Consider the following 20,511-nt stretch of genomic DNA (forward strand, 5'->3'; position numbering starts at 1 on the left):
TGTCATTAGAAGGAGGGAGAAATAAAGGGAAGTGGAGGATTATATTATAGATAAAAACACCCCTCAGCATGCAACTGTTTGACAATTAAAGGGCCGGTTCTGCTAAAGGTATGTGAGAACTCAAAACCATAAAAGAAAAAAAAAAAAAGTTTTGAATGCAGGATTAGCATCTTTCTCACTTAATACACTCAGACCAGTTGCTATTTAAATTTGATTTTTATGGTGACAATGCAGCTGTAAAGTGAACCCAAGGTGAAAATAAACTGATGAGATTAACAATTATATGTATCCTCCCACTCCTAAAAATTACTATATGTATCACAGGGTTTTCTTTTATATTTAACCACTTAAGGACTGCAGCCTTAAAACCCCTTAAGGACCAGACACTTTTTTCCATTCAGACCACTGCAGCTTTAACGGTTTATTGCTCGGTCATACAACCCACTATCTAAATGAATTTTACCTCCCTTGTCACTAATGCAGCTTTCTATTGGTGCCATTTGATTGCTGATGTGATTTTTAGTTTTTATTATATCCAAAAAAAATAAAAAAAAAAATAAAAAAAAATTGTCAAAAAAGTTTTTTTTAAATTTCTGTGCTGACATGTTTCAAATAACATTTCTATATACATTTTTTTGTCTAAATTTAATGTGCTACATGTCTAATCAATACACTTAATGGATTTTTTTTGTTTGGGTAAAAAAAGTTATAGCGTTTACAAACTATGGTGCAAAAAGTGGATTTCCCCAGATTGAAGCATCTCTGACTTTTCTGAGCACCTGTCATGTTCCATGAGGTGCTAGAATTCCAGGATAGTATAAATACTCCCCAAATGACCCCATTTTGGAAAGAAGACATCCCAAAGTATTCACTAAGAGGCATGGCGAGTTCATAGATTTTATTCTTTGTCACAAGTTAGCAGAAAATTACATTTTTTTGACAAAAAAAAAAAAAAAAAAAAAAAACCTGCCACGGACTCACCATGCCCCCCTCTGAATACTTTGGGGTGTCTACTTTCTAAAATTGGGTCATTTGTGGGGTGTGTTTACGGTCCTGGCATTTTGGGGGGGTGCCAAATTGTAAGCACCCCTGTAAAGCCTAAAGGTGTCCATAGGACTTTGGACCTAGGCTGCAAAAAAAAAAAAAAAAAAAAAAAGTGTCACAAGTGGTATCTCCGTACTCGAGAAACCGTACAATGTGTTTTGAGGTGTATTTTTACACACACCCATGATGGGTGGGAGAAATATCTCTGTAAATTTTTTTTTACACACACACACACACACACACACCACTTTTTTGCAGCCTAGGTGCGCTAAGGGGCACAAAGTCCTAGGAGTACCTTTAGGATTTCACAGGTTATTTTGAGGCATTTGATTTCAAGACTACTCACGGTTTAGGGCCCCTAAAATGCCAGGGCAGTATAGGAACCCCACTAATGACCCCATTTTAGAAAGAAGACACCCCAAGATATTCCATTAGAAGTATGGTGAGTTCATAGAATATTTTATTGTCACAAGTTAACGGAAATTGATTTTTATTGGGTTTTTTTTTTTTCCACAAAGTGTCATTTTCCACTAACTTGTGACAAAAAAAAAATTAATTCTATGAACTCACCATACACCTAACGGAATACCTTGGGGTGTCGTCTTTCTAAAATGGGGTCACTTGTGGGGTTCCTGTACTGCCCTGGCTTTTATGGGCCCAAAAACCGTGAGGAGTAGTTTGGAAACCAAATGCCTCAAAATGACTAGTCAGGGGTATAAGCATCTGCAAATTTTGATGACAGGTGGTCTATGAGGGGGCGAATTTTGTGGAACCGGTCATAAGCACGTTGGCCTCTTAGATGACAGGTTGTATTGGCACTGAAGTGCAGGAAGCGCAGGATGTTCTCAAATAGTGACCTGGACATGGCAGCAGAGAACATGGGCATGTGATGTACTGGGTGCGTAGACCAATAGGACCGCAATACATTCTTTTTGACTAGATCCATGTTAAGGAGAAGGCCCCAAAAAAAATAAAAAATATGTTACGTTCGGAAACTTGCAGTTGTTTCCACCGAAAAGGCTGGGCATGGTAGCTTCTCGGATTGGCGGTTGCGTATTGTGTGGCATAACGGTTGGTCTCAGCCACAATTAAGTCGTAGAGATCCACGGTGCAGAACAGATTAAAAAAAAGTCTAGAGCCAATCCTAGATTATCTGTCTCCACCTGGACTGCAGACTGGGCGGTGAAAGGGGACAGTACGGGTGCGACAAAACCAGGGGATTGCCAATCAGATTTGCCACCACCTCTGGGAGACTATGGTTAGTACGGGACGTTTTGCTGGTGGCTGCGACTCGGGTCTTAATGCACGTGCCACCGAACCAGTTTCTACTACCATGCTGGTGCTCACCATTTCACCAGGGTCTATGGTAGTACTGGGTCCAGGAGAAGCTACGCCACTGGTGCAAGCCTCACCAAGAAAACTGGGATCAGCGCTTGCACCACTCTGCTGCCCTTGAGGCTGATCCTGTGCCACCTGTGGTCCAGTGACATGGGGTGCGATACGCCTGGCTCTAGCCAGGACCTCAACCTCGTCATTGCTATCAGTCAGAGAGCCACTGCTGTTCAACGATTCGTATTCTGACCCGGATGATTCTTCAGATGAGGCTTCCCAATCACACTCACCCCACTGGGCCAGAATCTCGGCGGCTCTTCAGCAGAATACCCCTTTTTTTGCCATGGTGGACTGCTAAATTTAGGGGGTATTCCTCAGACAACCCAGGAAAAAAAAACCCACCTAGTAAAAGGGGGTACTTGTGAAGTAAAAAGCTGTGGTCACGGAGTTTTGATTAAAAAAAAAAAAAAAAAAGAAACTGATCTTTACAGCGCCACAGCTATTGTACAGTGTTTTTTTGCAGAGATCAGAAAAAAAAAAAATTCTGTCACTGCGGTGGGCTGAATGCAAGTGCAGGCGAACGATCAGGCCCGATCGGTCAAACACTGCGGTTTTAGTGTATCCTAGTGACCCTAATATAGATCTGACTGCGATCAGTGATAATCACTTACAGATACTATATAGTAGCAATGCTGATTAGCGACAGTGATGCTAATCAGCAACTAATTAGTGACTGCGGTGTGATGGGCTGGGTGCTAACTGATGCTAACTACCCAACGACGGACCCTAGCTAAATAACTGATCACTGTTTTTAGATCACTAGGATAGTGAACAGGGGGGGGGGGGGGGATTCTGAGGATGTGGGCGGGTGATCAGAAGCCCACAGGGGGCAGATTAGCGCCTGATCTGGTGGGTAGGAGTGCCAGGGGGTGACAGGTGGTGATTGATGGGTGTTTCAGGGGGTGATTAGATGGGAGGATAGATGCAATCAATGCACTGGGCAGGAAATTGGGTGGGTTTGGGTGCGGTCGGCAAGTGGTTAAACATTTACATTCAGAAAGCACTCAGTGTGTCTACACCGCAGGTGTCGAACTCCAGTCCTGGAAGGTCAGATCCATGCCAGTGTTTAGGATGGACTGAGAAAGAGGAATGTGTTCTACCTGATGGACCACACCTTTCCTGATTCAGACCCATCAATTAATTTGAGCTGTGCCAAAATGTGTGAGGACCTGAGCCCTCGTAGGACCGGTTTGAAATCCCTGGTCTACAGCCTAGAGGTTGCTTATCTTTTAGAGCAGTGCTGAAGTTCTGAGTTCAGGTCCACTTTAAAGCATAGGCGTTGCAACAAAGTAAAACCCTTTACTTACCTGGGGCTTCTTCCAGCCCCTGCAAGTTAAGAGTGTCAGCACCTTCTCATGCGGCATGCGCAGAAGACACCGGGAGTGGCAATCTTCAAAGGCTGCCAATGGAAGACCAGAGCTGTGCCAAGGGACACATGTGACTTCTAGGGGCTGGAAGAACCCCAAGTAGAGTTTGCCTACAGGGAAAACTGATCAGTAGACGATGCCATCAATGTCAGCCTGGCATACATCTCGGAGCATCTTGACAGGCCAGGAGCCTTACGCCAGGGTCCTTTTCCTCGACTTCAGCTCGGCTTTTAACACCATCTGTCCGGACATTCTGATCGACAATCTTGCGCACCTCGGGGCAGATTCCCTCCTCTGCAGGTGGATTAAAGACTTTCTCTCCAACAGGACACAACGGGTCAAGCTTGGTTGTCGCATCTCCAGCGAGAGAACTACGAACGTTGGCGCACCGCAAGGGTGCGTACTGTCTCCACTCCTGTTCTCGCTGTATACTAACAACTGCACCTCAGCTACTGACTCCGTCAAAGTTATTAAATTTGCAGATGACACCACGCTTATTGGCCTCATTGATAGAAACGGGGAGGATGCTTATTGAAATGAAAATGAGAAGATCTGTGATTGGTGCAAGGCCAACAATCTTGTTCTCAACACGGCAAAGACCGTGGAACTGATTGTGGACTTCCGGAAACTCCCTCCTGCCCCTCTCCTTGTGCTCATCGACGGGTCCGAGGTCTCCAGAGTTCAAAGCATCCGGTTCCTGGGCACAACCATAACAAGCAACCTCAAATGGGAGCAGCACATTAACAGTACTCAGAAGAAAGCACAGCAGAGGTTATTCTTCCTACGACAAATTGAAGAAATTCGGGATGGCACGGGGAGCTGCTTACCAGCTTTTACACCGCGATCATTGAATTCATCCTCTGCTGCTCCATAATCGTCTGGTATGCAGGAGCAACCGCTAGGGACAAGTACAGACTCCACAGAGTGATAAACGCAGCAGAAAAGATCATTGGCACCCACCTGCCAGCCCTAGATCTCCTCTACTCCATGAGAATGAAGACAGGGGCCTCCAAAATTTTACTCGACCCCCTCCCACCCGGGCAGACGCTACTTCGAGCCCCTACCACTGGGACGCTGTTCCAGATCCATCCCCTCCAAAACCACCAAGCGCATGAACACCTTCCCCCAAGCAGTTCTCCTGTTGAACTCACTGAACTCGAGACCCCCCCCCCCCCTTCCCCCGGTCTACACCACTGAGACTCTCTAGCCCTCAGGGCAAACCTTCCGCGCAGCCGCAAACTCTGACCGCCCCAAGACCCAAGCTTGAGCAGCCCTGCTCACAAGTTGACCTTGTATGTTTTTCTTGCTTATGTCTGTCCTGTGTTATATGTTCCCGAACTGCCATTTGCCATGTGAACCACAAGCAATTCCGGGTACACCATCCGGTGTACTTGGCGAGAATAAATTCTGATTTATTTAGTCCCTTCATTTGTCTTTCAAGAGATCAGGTTTGTACTAGAGACCTTTACACAGCTGGAAAAAAAAAAAAAAAGAAAAAAAAAGCAACACACACTAGTGTACTCAGAATCTGGGCCAGTACCATTTCAACTATGAAAACCTTGATACTTATCTTTAAGAGGCATAAAACGGACAGAACATTTAATGTAAAAAAATGCGTTTACCTACTTTATTACCCATACAGTTACCATATTTGGGAACTTGTAATATGTAAACTGACAATATTACTTCTGCACAAAATAAAGTACAGTTTATTTGCTCTGAAAGCTGCCATTATATTTTATTCATAGCTGCTGCAATTCTATATTAAAATATAGTGAGCTCTTCTCAACTGTGTGCATGCTGGAAGCAGACAGCTTATTTTCAGCACAGCTAGGAATGTAGTAACAGAGGAATGTAAACAAAAGATGTTATCACCTCTTCGGATGCTGATCATAAGCTGAAGGAGCTTTCCACTTAAAGTGGATCCGAGATGAACTTTTACTCATTGCATAATTGTGCTCGTTTCCTATTGTTTATAGGGCATTCCTCAAGCCAAATCCTTTTTGTTTTAATACTCTACTTCCCTATAAACTAAACAAGCCTCACCCACAGGTTTTCAGAGAGTCTTGGCAGTAGCAAGGGCTCATGGGAGCTCAGTCTGGGCAGGAGGAGGGGGAGGTAATACTAGCCAGAGATTTCAGAGGCAGAGGGGAGGGGGGGGGGGGGGGGGGGGGAATTAGTTTTTTTTTTCAGAGGCTGAGTGCGGTGTCTAATGTTTACAAACATGGCTGCTGTCATTGTATCACAGGAAGAAATAATCCTATTCTATTGAAGCTATGTTCAGCTAGATTTGCTGTGTAAACTATCTAAACTTTAGTTAAGATGAATAGACAAGTTACTTGTTATAGTTTTTCATCTCGGATCTGCTTTAAGAATAAAGCGCTATATCTGCTAAAGAACGTCTAATTCAATTCAAGTTCCTACACAGAACATAATTAACACCTGTGCGAATGAATAAAATATCCAACACACATAGCCCCAATTGCCCAAGGTGCGGAGTTACCCGGGGTACCCATTTTCACATGTTCTGGGAGTGCCCTAAGATACTTAATTTCTGGCAGGAAATCATCACACTCATTAACGAAATCCTCGAAACTCACTTGATGCTCTCCCCTAGAATAGCATTATTGGGATTACTAGATGGTACTCCGGGCTAACAAACACTCGCAGTATCTAGTTAAAATTTTGTGTTTCTACGGGCGCAAAGAGATACTTCGAACGAGAAGTCTGACAGACCCCCATCCCTCAATTTCTGGAAGAAAAACGTTATCAAAACTTTTCCACTATACCGTTTAACCTATAAGAGCAGGAACTGCCCCCAGCGATACGACAAAATCTGGGCCCCATGGTACAATAACGTAGATGCTCTCCCAACCGGTCCGGATGATTAATCATATTTCTTTTTAACAGCCCCTCACTACAAGAATAACCAGAGATGGGCTTAATGGTCACGGTCGGACGGGGAGGGTGCTGGAGAATCTGAATCTTCCTCTTTCCTTCTCTTCTCTTTCTCTCGTCTTCTCTCCTCCCTTCTATTCTCTCTACCCCCCTCTAACTCTTTTCTCTCTTCATGCTCTAAGATCCACAATGTATTGTATTGTTTATTGGTATACTGAATAGTCAAAATATTGGATTACGAGGATATTTTATATACAGACACAAATATGTACCATGCAATCTTATCCGCACTACTTTGGCATAACTATGTATAATACTGATGTATATAAGCTCTACATGTATGCGTCTAAGCTGACAAGTAAATAGTCGCACATTGTTCTTCAATGTAAGCAACAGTTGTCAACAATACCCCGATTTCGGGTGGATCGAGGTGCCGTTTCTCATCTTTGTACTTTCTTAACTATGTCTATGTATTGTTAAACGTAAACAAACTATAAAAATTGAATTGTAAAAAAAAAAAAAAAAAAAAAAAAAAAAAAAAAAAAAAAGCGCTGAGTTAAAAAAGTGGACCTGAACTCTTGCACAGGATAGAAAGAAAACAGAAATCCCTGAATGTATTTAGAGATTTTAGCCTATCTAATTCCCCCTCATTTGTGTCTAATTTCAAGTTGTAATTTGATCTCACCCATGTCACCTGACTGCCATGGCAGACAGGCTCATTTAAAAGTACATGTTAATATAGAAATAGTGCAGATTAATTTCAGCATCTGTATCAGCTGTAACAAAGAAATGTTTTTCTTTAAAGGTTACTATGCTGTTGTGCATCTCACTACCCTATTTCTACTTCAAAGGGCAGTGAATACCAGCAATGATGTAGCTGCAATTAGAAGTCACTCAACGTTGACCCTTTTTCATTTTTTATAAGGGTAACAAATATTAATTGTGTAATACCGTACTGTTTTTTGAGACAGTTATACTCTGAATATTTCATACCGTTGCAACCATAGCCTACACCCCAAATTTGGGACTTTGAAAGACTCCAACAAGACTTGAAACAGTTAGTTTTGATTTGCTATGACCTGTCTATTCTTGCATACAGTTTATACCATACGGTTTATAAAAAAAAAATACCAAAATGACAGCAGAGAGATCATCCAGAAAAGTATGACCACTAAAATATGTATGCCATTAAAACTTTAACAAAAATTCATTTTAAAAAAAAGGCAAGAATCTAAAAAAGCACCTAGACATATATAACAGTAAGTACAATTTATAGCAGCCAACCTTAAAATGAACCTCCAGACTAAAAATCGACTCAGCAGCACTGAAAAGGCTTGGTGTTTCTTTAACAGTTTCACAGCATCAGAACTTTGTTTCTCTTACCCAAGCCTCATTTTAAGCTGCACAGAAGAAAACTGCCCGGGCAGTTTTCCCCTGATGCTGTGCAAAGCATGATGGGATTTCTGATGTTGTGGTTCTTGTTCTGCTGTTTTGGTTCAATTTTTTTTTTTACATTTTGAACTTGACATTTGAAGCCTAGGGTGCGCAGCTGGGAGGGGTGATCAGGACACTGGACAGTTGGAACTGTGTCTCCTGCTCCTTGTCACCTCCTGTCAACCAAAAAGATGGCTGCCTCCATGACAAAGATGGCAGCCCCCATGAATCACAAACATTTGCCTGTTCTTTTAAAACAGGGTGGGTAAAATATTATATTACCTCTCTATTGTAATTAACATAACTAATGTAACTTAATGGCAGTATGTTTGTTTAGACTGAAGTTCCCCTTTAAAGAACCTGATGAAGAGGGAGAAAAAAAAAAAAAATATGGTTGCATACTTCAGTATTGGGAAGCCTCTATCCCAGTGTTTCTCAAAATTGTATTGGTATGTACCCCTTTTAAAACCCTGTACTCACCAAGTACCCCCTGGCATAGTAAACATAGTAAAGCATCATCTTAAGTACCCCTTGACAAATATATATTTAGTGTTCATAATTGGTTCTGAACGTTTACCAATCATTTACTATTACTTTTAATTAGCTAAAATACTATTCTGATGTATAAGATTTCTAATTTTCTAAAACTCCTAAATTTGTTATTCTTGGTTAAGTATATCAAGCCCAAGTACCCCCTGTAACGATCAGAAGTACCCCCTGGGGTACTTGAGAACCTAGGCTCTATATGGTCCAGAAGCTTTGAGAACGTAGGCTCTATATGGTCCAGAAGCTTTCCAGATCTTTTATAGCCCACTATTCCAGTGTAGGGTCCCTCTAAACCAGGGGTGGGCAAACAGACTGCAGGCCGCATTCCACTAGATTGCAGCCCGCTAACCACTGTGGCATCTCTGCTGTTCGCAGTGCTACTTTCAGTGATCTTGACTACGTGATCATGTCCATGGAGACCACTTCAGTACACACCTTTTTGATTGATTGGCCAACTACAGGTATGAGAGATTACCTACACAATATGTTCATAGGATTTAAAAATCTGTTGACCCTTATTCTACATGGAGGTGGTAAAACTGGTCAGACTTTAACCTTCCTGGCGGTAATGGGCTATGCCGCGCAAGAGGATATCTCAGCTCCTGGTGGGGCGATTCGCCCCATTTAAAGTGCTGTACGCGCAGCTAGCACTTTGCTAGCCGCGCGTACAGCTTGATCGCCCGCACGCAGCGGCGATCGCCCGCAGCGACGGAAGAGGCCTCCGCCAGAACCCTGCGCTGCCTGGACCAATGAGTCCCAGGCAGCGCTAAGGGCTGGATCGGAGGAGCCTGACGTCATTCCGATCGTCGCCATGGCGACAGGAGAAGCCAAATAGGGGAACGCGTTATATACGCATTCCCCTGTTTGCTATTGATGCTGGCGACAATCGCACTAGAGGGACACATGCGCCCTCTAGTGTTTCATGTAGCTACCACTGGTAGCTTTACATGACAAAAAAAAAAAAAAAAAGTTTTCTGCCTATTTTGCAGAATAAATGAATCGCCAGGAGTGTTAAAGACTGAAAACCACTGCTCCTGCGTTGCCGTGTCCTCACTCCCGCTGATGGCACCAGGAGCGTACTGCGCAGGCCCAGTATGGTCTGTCTGCGCCGTACGCTCCTGGTGACATCAGCGGGAGCGGGGACACGGCAACGCAGGCGCAGTGGTTTTCAGACTTTAAAGTCGGAAATTCCAGAAGTGAACCGGAGGCGGGGCCACACATTTAGAATAAAATAATTCTTGGCACAATGTCCCACCTAAAGAAAGCCTAATTGGTGGCGGAAAAAACAAGATCTAGTTCATTTCATTGTGATAAGTAATGATAAAGTTATTGACGAATGAATGGAAGGAGCGCTGAAAGGTGAAAATTGCTCTGGTGCTAAAACCCCTCAGTTGTGAAGTGGTTAAAACCATGGTTCAGAAGAAATCACGAGAATACAGCACTTACATTTATCAAGACACAGGACATCACCTTCCACGTCATCAGTAGCCTCTACAGTAGGTACAGGTGACTTGGAACTACAAGGATAAAGAATGGATAAAAAAATAAATAAAAAGAAAGTCACATAAAAAAAAAGTAAGCATAACTATTGTGTGTTGAAAAGGCCCATAAAGTTATTTTTCTATAACCTTGTTACCACAACTTCAGGAACAGATGACCAGGATAACCCATCTCCACAATTTGCCGTATCCACTTACACAGCAACTTTGATTTCACCAGATTTAAAGAGGAACTCCAGTGAAAATGAAGCACTTTTTTTTACTACATTTTTACCATAATTATGTATAAATGATTTAGTCAGTGTTTGCTCATTGTAAAATCTTTCCTCTTCCCAATTTACATTCTGACATTACATGACATTTTTACTGTGTGCAGGTTATGTAGCTGCTCCTAGCTGTTTTGGCTGTTAGAGACAGCAGTAAACAGCCATTTCCTGTCTGTGAACCTTGTTACATTGTAACAAACTGCCAAAAGTACCGCAGTCTCAGAGCTTCTTGTGGGAGGGGTTTCAGCACAAAATCAGTCACACAGCGCCCCCTGATGGTCTGTTTGTGAAAAGCATTATATTTCTCATGTAAAAGGGGTTATCAGCTACCGATTGGTATAAAGTTCAATTCTAGGTTGGAGTTTCTCCTTAAAGGGATACTGTAGGGTGGTCGGGGAAAAATGAGTTGAAGTTACCCGGGGCTTCTAATGGTCCCCAGCAGACATTCTGTGCCTGCGCAGCCACTTCCTAATGCTCCGGCCCCGCCTCCAGTTCACTTCTGGAATTTCAGACTTGGTGGATTCCCTGCAGCTCTGTGGGGAGTGCATATGTAGAGTATAGTACTACTGTGTAACAAAGTAAACCTGAGGCAGATTAAATTAAAGTTTTATACATACCTGGGGCTTCCTCCAGCCGCCTTCAGGATAATCAGTCCCTCGTTGTCCTCCTCCACCACCTGGATCTTCTGCTATGAGTCCAGGTACTTGAGCCAGTCAGGCGTAGTGCGCATGCACACACTCCGCCGCCAGGAGCATACTACACGTGTGTAGCACTATTGCGCAGGTGCAGAACGTTCCTGGCTGTGGGAGCTGCATGCGGCTGGACAGCGCTGACTGGCTGAATTACCAGGACTCATAGCAGAAGATCCGGGTGGTGGAGGACAGCGAGGGACTGATTAGCCTGAAGGGGGCTGGAGGAAGCCCCAGGTATGTATAAAACTTTACTTTTCATCCGTCTCAGTTACCCTTTAATTTGTAGTCACCAAACCAAATTTTAATAACATATCAAATTATTTGATTTCATGAGCAAAGGGAGTGCATACATTTGCATAAATCAGCATCAATGCAGAATTATTTCCATCTCATTGACCATCTCTATTAGTGACACAGCTACACATCAGGCTTTATTATTACAGCATAGATGTTATTTAGTATATAAGAGATTCCTGTGTACACATCATATACAGTCACAATCAGATATGTATATCTGGCCTTAAAAATACGAGGACTGCTTTATTGAAGCAGCACAAGTAACTAATTTTGATTGGTTTATTTCATTTTTGTGGACTAAGCACAGCTATTACTGTATATATACACATTATTTTTAATGACTATTATCTGAGAAATAGAACATTTTATCATATTTTCTATTTTAATTACAGTTACAAATTCATTAGGACTCGGAGTCGGTGCATTTTTCCCCGACTCCAGGCACCCAAAATTGCCCGACTCCACGACTCCGACTTCACAGCCCTGAACGCAGGCACAGTGGATTTCAGACTTTAAAGTTTGAAATTCCAGAAGTGAACCGGAGGCGGGGCCGGAGCATCGGTGAGTGGCTGCGCGGGCACAGGATTTCTGCGGGGGACCATTAGAAGCCCCGGGTAACTTCAACTCATTTTCCCCTGACCACCTTACAGTATCCCTTTAAGACAGCAACCTGCCCTTTTCCTACTACCAAAGTACCAGCTATGTCATGGCTCATCAGTCTTCCTGTATGAAGGATCTTTGTGCTCAGATGATGTGCCATGTCCCATAAAGAAAGAAAATTGCAGCATTAAAACAAATACTGATAGACTAATTCCTACACACAACACTGTATTCTGACGCAAGTGACAGATCTGCATGATATCCAAACTAGCTGAATGCAAGTCTATCTAACCTGCACCATAAAATAACAGCAGTTCTCTTTCTTATGGTACGTACACACTTGCAACTATGGTCGTTTGAAACCGCAGCTTAAAGACAACCTGAACTGAAAATTAAAAGTCAAAATAAACATACACAAGTCATACTTACCTCCTGTGTAGTCCACTCTTCAATCTATTTTTCCCTCTCCTGCGTCCTGTTTATCCGCTGTGATCAATGGAATTCTCCTTCCTCCATTTTGAAAATAGCCACTAGCCCATAACAGCTTCCAGGTCAGCACACAGTTAAACTAACATCGCCCAATTGAGCCAAAGGGAAACATGGACACACCAGTTCTCCTTTCAGCTGTAACTGAAAGCAACTGATATATTTCAGTTCTGACAAAATGTCAGAACTGGAAGGGATCACTGTAAGAAGAAAATGGTGAGCTTCTGAGAGGCACTGATGGCAAGGTAACTATGTAATGTTCATTTTGAAGTTACCTCATGTATTTATTTTAAATAATTTTACTCAGTACAGGTCCTCTTTAACGATCGGTCTGCCGACAATCGGGTAAACGTTACCAATCATTAAGTACAACGACGAACGAAATCAGCACGATGAGAAAATCCAACAGGACGGATCGTATCGAGCGACAAACGTTACAAAACTATAGTGTGTACAGACATCGGCCGAGAACGATCGTTACAGGGCCAATGCGCCTGCGTTGGATTCTGCCCAGCTTCCGTACTTCCTGTGTAGCATGGCCCATAAAGATTGTTACATTATATATTTCAAATAAACTTTGTTTTCAAGTTAACTATCATATATTTATCTATTGTAACTCCATTTTAGTGGGTTTTTTTTAAAATTTTATATAAGTATGTACGCAACATTTCCCTCTGATCGTTCTTTTCTGCAAGAACGATCGTTAAAATTTGTATGATGATCGCTGCATCCCAATCGTTCGTCTGGTAACTATCGTTCCTTGCAAACGATTGTTATCGCAAATGTGTACGTACCATTACATTCCCAATGTCTGTGCGGTTTCAACCTCTCATGGTACATCAATCAACTTGACTGGGTGGCTAGAGACAAAATATTGGGTGGTTTCTAAAGTTTTTCTGTAGTAGCTGTCTTCAGCATCGCACCAGTTATTGCTAACAGTTGAAATGTTAATTACAATAGTTGAGAAGACAGTAAAGGTGCCTAGAGTCTTTCGCTGTGACGTGTGAAAAGTACAGCGATACCGATATATTCCACGTTCAAACAGAATTAAACCTGTAAGATCGATGCACAGTAGAATCAAATATATACTATGCTATACAGTTTCCCCACCAGGTTATACTTCAGTAATTCTTAGTAATGTATTCCTCCAGAGTTGTAAGGAGAAAAAAAAAAAAAAATTTCAGATCTAACCCCCCCCCCCCCCCGTTACCAGATTTGCGTCACCATTATTATAGTCAATCAAGCACGGGTATGAACTCAGGACTTGAAGGCTAAAAAGTTTTACTTTTACTTTTTTTTTCCCTAGGGCATCTGCTCAGATAGATACTTTGTTTTATATAAAAGTAGATCCTTATTAACCTTCCTGGCAGTAAGCCCGAGCTGAGCTCGGGCTATGCCGTTGGAAGGCACCGCTCAGGCCCCGCTGGGCCGATTTGCATAATTTTTTTTATGCTACACTCAGCTAGCACTTTGCTAGCTGCGTGTGCAATCTGATCGCCGCCGCTACCCGCCGATCCGCGCCCCCCCGACCCCATGCGCTGCCTGCGGGGTGGATCCGCGCCCCCCCCCAGACCTGGCAGCGCTGTGGGGTGGATCGGAGTCCCCTTTGACGTCACGACAACATCCCGCCCGTCGCCATAGCGACGGGGGAAGCCCTCCAGGAGATGGGCTGGGGGGATGCCGCTACATGGAAACAAAAAAAAAAAAAACTGCTTTGCTGCCCCTGGCGGATTTTGATAAACCGCCAGGGGGGTTAACAGGGCTGTGGAGTCAGTACAAAAATGTACTGACTCAGGTTAGGATTCCACCAACTCCTAAATTGCATATTTTGGAGGCTGCCATATTTAGTCATTTCTAAACAAATACCAGTTACCTGGCTAGCCAGCTGATCTTCTGTCTCTAATACTTTTATAGTCATAGACTGAAACTAGTCCTAGGTAAGAGTACTTGTAGAAGGTACAGACGGGAACAGAGAACATCTATCTGGCCCTAGGCAATGTGACTATGGGTACATGTATGAGTGAGGTGCAGGTACCCTGCAAAATGAGGGGATTCTTCCTCTATTACTAATTCTTCAGGAACAATCTGAAGCAGGTTAAGGCCCCATTCACACAACGCAAAATGTCGGCGATTATTGCAGGAGTGATTTTTATGCAATTTCACTCCGAAAAATCACTGAACACTGCGGCGATTTTGCCGCAAACGCGTTTAGTGCTTCTATAGCACTGAAACGCGACCGCCGGGAAATCGCCTGAAAATGGTGCAGGCGACGCGTTTGCGTTTCACGTTTTTGGGCAATTAGTGCCAATCGCCCAAATAAGAACAGGCCCATAGGGTTTCATAACGCTAGCGCTTTTAAAAAGCGGTAGCGTTTTTGCCGAAATCGCGTAAAAACGCTCTAGTGTGAATGGGGCCTTATGGGTGATGGACAACACCTCTGTTCAATGTGCACAACATTCTCAGTGGATTCCCTGCAGCTCTGTGGGGAGTGCATATGTAGTGTACTACTGTGTAACAAAAGTAAACCTGAAATTAAAGTTTTATATATAATGTGTTCTCCCCAGAAATTATTTCCAGCCAGGTGGCATGAGAAAGTAGCCGGGTGGGGCGAGATGAGAGAATGCAGGGCAGGTGCTTCTGTGCGCAACTCTGCTCATAGCATAGGAGTTGGGGGAGCTGCTGACAGCCGAGTGCTCACCAAAACTAGCCGGGTGGATCACCCGGCTAAAAGAGCCTGGGGAGAACACATATATATACCTGGGGCTTCCTCCAGCCCCCTTCAGGCTAATCAGTCCCTCGCCATCCTCCTCCGCTACCTGGATCTTCTGCTATGGGTCCAGGTACTTGAGCCAGTCGGGTGTAGTGTGCATGTCACACTTCGCCGCCGGAAGCATACTACACCTGTGCAGGACTATTGCGCAGGTGCACAATGCTGCTGGCTGTGGGAGGCCGGACAAGGCCGGACTGCGCTTACTGGCTGAATTACCAAGACTCATAGCAGAAGATCCAGGTGGCGGAGGAATACAGCAAGGGACTGATTAGTCTGAAGGGGGCTGGAGGAAGCCCCAGGTATGTATAAAACTCTTCATCTGTCTCAGGTACCCTTTAATTCATAGTCAAATTATTTAATTTCATGAGCAAAGGGAGTGCATACATCTGCATAAACCAGCATCAGCGCAGAATTATTTGCATCTAATTGATGACCATCTCTATTAGTGACACAGCTACACTGAGTGAGTGAGTGAGTGAGTCTTCAAAATATGGGGACTGCTTTATTGAAGCAACACAAGTAACTTTTTTTGATTGGTTGAATAAATGTTTGTGGACTATGCAGAGTATATATAATTTTTTTATGATGACCATTATCTGAGAAGTAGAACATCTTGGAGTATTCTGTGCATTCGCACTGCTACGCTTCCCGCAATTACAGTGGGGACAGTCGATGACCGGGGCACAGCAGAACTGAAACGCACAAGTCCAGCCCTGTGTAAACTGGACGAGGGGGCAGTTCCGCCTGCACAGAAATTTTGGCACAATTCCCATTTTACCCGGTCTCTCCATGCCCATAGGTCACAAAGTATAACATGGTATATCCATGTTCAGTACAATGTTACAAATCCCCAGATATCATATATGAGGGGTGTGACAGGTGTAGTCATACAGTGGAACTTTGAACCTGTCGTACTAAAATTATTTTAGATCCCATCAGTCTGGAAGTTTCCCAGAATGTGTATTAAACTTAATCTCTGAAAAACGGTGCATCATCAGATCATCCTAAAAAGCTTGAAAACTAAGAAATTATGAGAATTGTTGATTTCTGGGTTACAGAAGGGTCAGTTCTAGTTAGTGAACTCAGGTGGGTGTTACCAGATCAGATAAAGGGTCTTTGAAGTCCAGAGCTTGCTCTAGGCGTGAGAATTTGACAGCTTTCATCAAGAGACCCTGTTTTTTTATATCTTGTCAGTGACGTGGACGATTTATGGCCAGTGGCACAACAGGGATGTTTGGGCAATTCTCTGAACAACTGCTAAGGGATTTCTAATTGCCTCTGAGTGGAAAGGTCCCTAATGGCCCGTACTCACGGGCTGCAAAACTCGCCTGTCGCCAGCACACGTGAGCGTGTGGGCGACAGGCCGGCGACAGCTTCTCGCCAGGTCCCTCCGCGTACACATGCGGAAGAGGGACCAGCGGCAAGGCGGAAGCTGTCGCTGACGTTCCTCCTCCCCCCGCCGGAAGCTCACCGGAAGGTCTGTGAACCTCAATGGAGGTTGCTGTCGCTAGTCCGCGTACTCACGCGGACTAGCGACAGTTGCGGCGGGGGGGCAGCGGCGACTGTCGCCATGCGATTGAAAGTTTCAATCGCATGGCGACATAGCGACGGGCGACAGTTCGGGGGCGCGCGCGCGTGCGACGGCCCATACTCACGGGCGACCTGTCGCCGCAACACGCGCGCGCCGCGTGTTGAGGCAACAAAAGTCCCTCGTGAGTATGGGCCATTAATGACTCCAGCCATTTGGTGGAGGAGAAAGTCTATTTAAAATGTAATTTTTGTATTGCAATAGAATGTGCGCTTGTGACTTGAATGGACCATTTGCAGTTTTCTCAGGGACCCACTTGCTTTTGAAGATTTCATGGAAATGTGACTGCACAGTCTACAATCAGATTAAGTACAATTAAGTACAATCCTACAGCGCCAAAGGGCCCATTCACACTGGAAGCGATTTCTGAGCGTTATGCGATTGATTCGCGGTTTAAAAAAAAAATTTGTTCCCATTCACTTTCATTAAAGCGGTTTTAAACCCTGACATAATATTCAATAAAAACATGTTTTCCTACTTTTTATAATGGCATATGGTTTTCATATTTGCATTTGTGCATAAGTATTCATTTAGAAGTTATAGGTTCCCAAAAGTAAAATTTTTTGCTTTGTGAGCTACTTTGCATTTTATTAAAGGGGCACTATGGTGAAAAATGTAAAATATGTACAAACATATACAAATAAAAAGTATGTTTTTCCAGAGTAAAATGAGCCATAAATTACTTTTCTCCTATAATGCTGTCACTTACAGTAGAAAGTAGAAATTTGACAGAAGCGACAGGTTTTGGACTAGTCCATCCCTTCATAGGGGATTCTTAGCAAGGCTTTTATTCTTTATAAAGATATTCCCTAAAAAAGGATTTAAACAATGATGCTGGCCAGCTTCCCTGCTCGCTACACAGTTTTTTGACAGTTGGACAGAGCAACTGCCATTCACTAAGTGCTTTTGAAAATAAATAAATCCCCCATGGAGAGATGGACTAGTCCAAAACCTGTTTGTCAGATTTCTACTATCTACTGTAAGTGACAGCAACAGAGGGAAAGTAATTTATGGCTCATTTTACGCTGGGAAAAAAAAAATTTACTTTTTTTATTTGTATATGCTTGCACATATTTCAAATTTTACAGGTTTTCGCTGTAGTGCCCCTTTAAAGGGGCACTATGGCGAAAAATTTTAAAATGTAAAATATGTGCATAGTGCCCCTTTAAAGGGGCACTACAGCAAAAACCTGTAGAATTTAAAATATGTGCAAGCATATAGAAATAAAAAAAGTACAATTTTTTTCCAGAGTAAAGTGAGCCATACATTAGTTTTCTCCTATGTTGCTGTCACTTACAGTAGGCGCTAAAAATCCCCGATCAACAGATGGACTAGTCCAAAACATGTCACTTCTGTCAGATTTCTACCAAGGCTTTTATTCTTTATAAAGATATTTCTGAAAAGATTTAAAGGGGTTCTTTCACGAATGAGGAAAAAAAGTGGTTTATGCATAAACTATTAAACATCCTTGTAAAATAGTGTAAAAAGTTTAAAAAAAAAAAATGAATGGTTTCATTAATATAACATGTATTGTAAATAGTGACGGATGACAGCTGGGAGGCTAATCTATTTGTTAGGGGTGTTTTTTTTTCCCCCACTTTTTCACAACCATAACTGCTGCCTACATAGTTTTCAGTGGTATAACCCACTTCTAGCAGGAATCGCCGTTATAACCCCAATAGAGGAGCTCCGCTGAGCTGCTGAATATGTGTTTACATTGTTGCTAGGCAACCAGACCCTGGTGCAGAGACTCCTTTTGTGAAAAAGTGTCATAAGCAGCTGGGAGAATCAGTCCCATCTACACCATATGATTCTGTCAGATTCGATTCAATTTGATTCGATTAATTGATATTTGACTCAGACATGGCCGATTCATGATTTGATTCAATTCTATTCAAATTAAATCGAATCATGAATCGGACATGTCAGATTGAATCAAATCAAAGAATCGAATCAAATTGAATCTGACAAAGAATCATATGGTGTAGATGGGACTGATTCTCCAAGCTGCTTATGACCCTCTTCACAAAAAGGAGTCTCTTCACCAGGGTCTGGTTGCCTAGCAACAATGTAAACATATTCAGCAGCTCAGCAGTTAGGGTTATAACAGTGATTCCTGTTAGAAGTGGGTTTTACCACTGAAAACTATGTAGGCAGCAGTTATGGTTGTAAAAGAAAGTAAAACAAAACAAAAACACCCCTAGCAAATAGATTAGCCTCCAAGTCCTTCATAGGTCACTATTTACAATACATCTTATATTGATAAAACCATTAATTTAAAAAAAAAATTTACACTATTTTAGAAGGATGTTTAATAGTTTATGCATATACCACTATTTTTTTCCTCATTCGTAGAAGAACCCCTTTAAATGATGCTGGCCAGCTTCCCTGCTCCCTACACTTTTTTGGCGGTTGGACAGAGCAACTGCCATTTGCTGTGTAGGGAGCAGGGAAGCTGGCCAGCATAATTTAAATCTTTTCAGAAATAGGTTTATGAAGAATAAAAGCCTTGCTGAGAATCCCCGATCAACAGATGGACTAGTCCAAAACCTGTCACTTCGGTCAGATTTCTACCGCCTACTGTAAGTGACAGCATTATAGGAAAAAGTAATTTATGGCTCATTTTACTCTGGAAAAAAAATGTACTTATTTGTATATATGTGCACATATTTTACAGTTTTTAGCTGTAGTCCCCCTTAAATACCTGGTTTTATTCATTCAGGCAGACATGCTTTGACTGTGTGGAGCAACTTCTCCACAGTCAGAAGGTGTCACATTCCTCACTTGATACATTTAAAGGGGTTCTTCCACGAATGAGGAAAAAAATAAAAAGTGGTTTATGCATAAACTATTAAACATCCTTCTAAAATAGTGTAAAAAGATTTTTTTTTTTTTATTTTTTTTTAAATGAATGGTTTCATCTGATATGTCCGATTCAAATTGAGGGCTGGTTCAGACGGACGTTTGCAGAGCGTTTACAGCCAGCGTTCAGGGCTTGGTGTTAAACGCTCCCATTCAAGTGAATGGGAGCGTTTGTACCAAGCTTTCAAGCGCGTTTACACAAACGCGGCGTTTGGGTCCCGATTTTCCCTGGCGTTCAAGGAGCCCCTGGAAGCTACATGTAGCTTCCAGGGGAGGTTAACCGCGACGGCTAATGTCCCCCTAGGGGAAGAAAAAACGCGACCGCATCCAAACGCACACAAACGCTGCTGAACGCGACGCCAGCAAACGCAACGCCTCCAAACGTCCGTCTGAACCAGCCCTGAATCGGATCATGAATCGGACATTTCAGATTGAATCAAATCAAAGAATCAAATCAAATTGAATCTAATCTGATCTGATAATGAATCATATGGTGTAGATGGCACTGATGCATTCTCCCAGCAGCTTATGACTTCACAAACCAGTCTCTGCACAGCCTCTGGTTGCCTAGCAACAATGTAAATACATAGTGAGCAGCTCAGTGGAGCTCAGCCATTAGGGCTATAACTAATTCCTGCTAGAAGTGGGATATACCACTGAAAACTACTTAGGCAGGAGTTATGGTTGTGAAAAGTAAAAAAAAAAAAAAAAAAAAAAAAAAAAACACCCTTAACAAATGGATTAGCCGCCCAGCCATCACTATTTACATT

General features: G+C 42.8%; 1 protein-coding gene across 1 annotated transcript in view; it reads right to left on the reverse strand.

Annotated features, from left to right (window-relative positions):
- The window catches only part of HNRNPUL2 (heterogeneous nuclear ribonucleoprotein U like 2), a 75,889-nt gene that overhangs the window by 44,217 nt on the left and 11,161 nt on the right, over positions 1–20,511 (reverse strand). Inside the window, exon 3 of the mRNA XM_068261121.1 lies at positions 10,128–10,198. Within this exon, the coding sequence (XP_068117222.1) occupies positions 10,128–10,198 (71 nt within the window). The remainder of the gene's footprint in view (positions 1–10,127; positions 10,199–20,511) is intronic.

The sequence above is a fragment of the Hyperolius riggenbachi genome, chromosome 11 (assembly GCF_040937935.1).
Source record: "Hyperolius riggenbachi isolate aHypRig1 chromosome 11, aHypRig1.pri, whole genome shotgun sequence".
NCBI lineage: Eukaryota > Metazoa > Chordata > Amphibia > Anura > Hyperoliidae > Hyperolius > Hyperolius riggenbachi.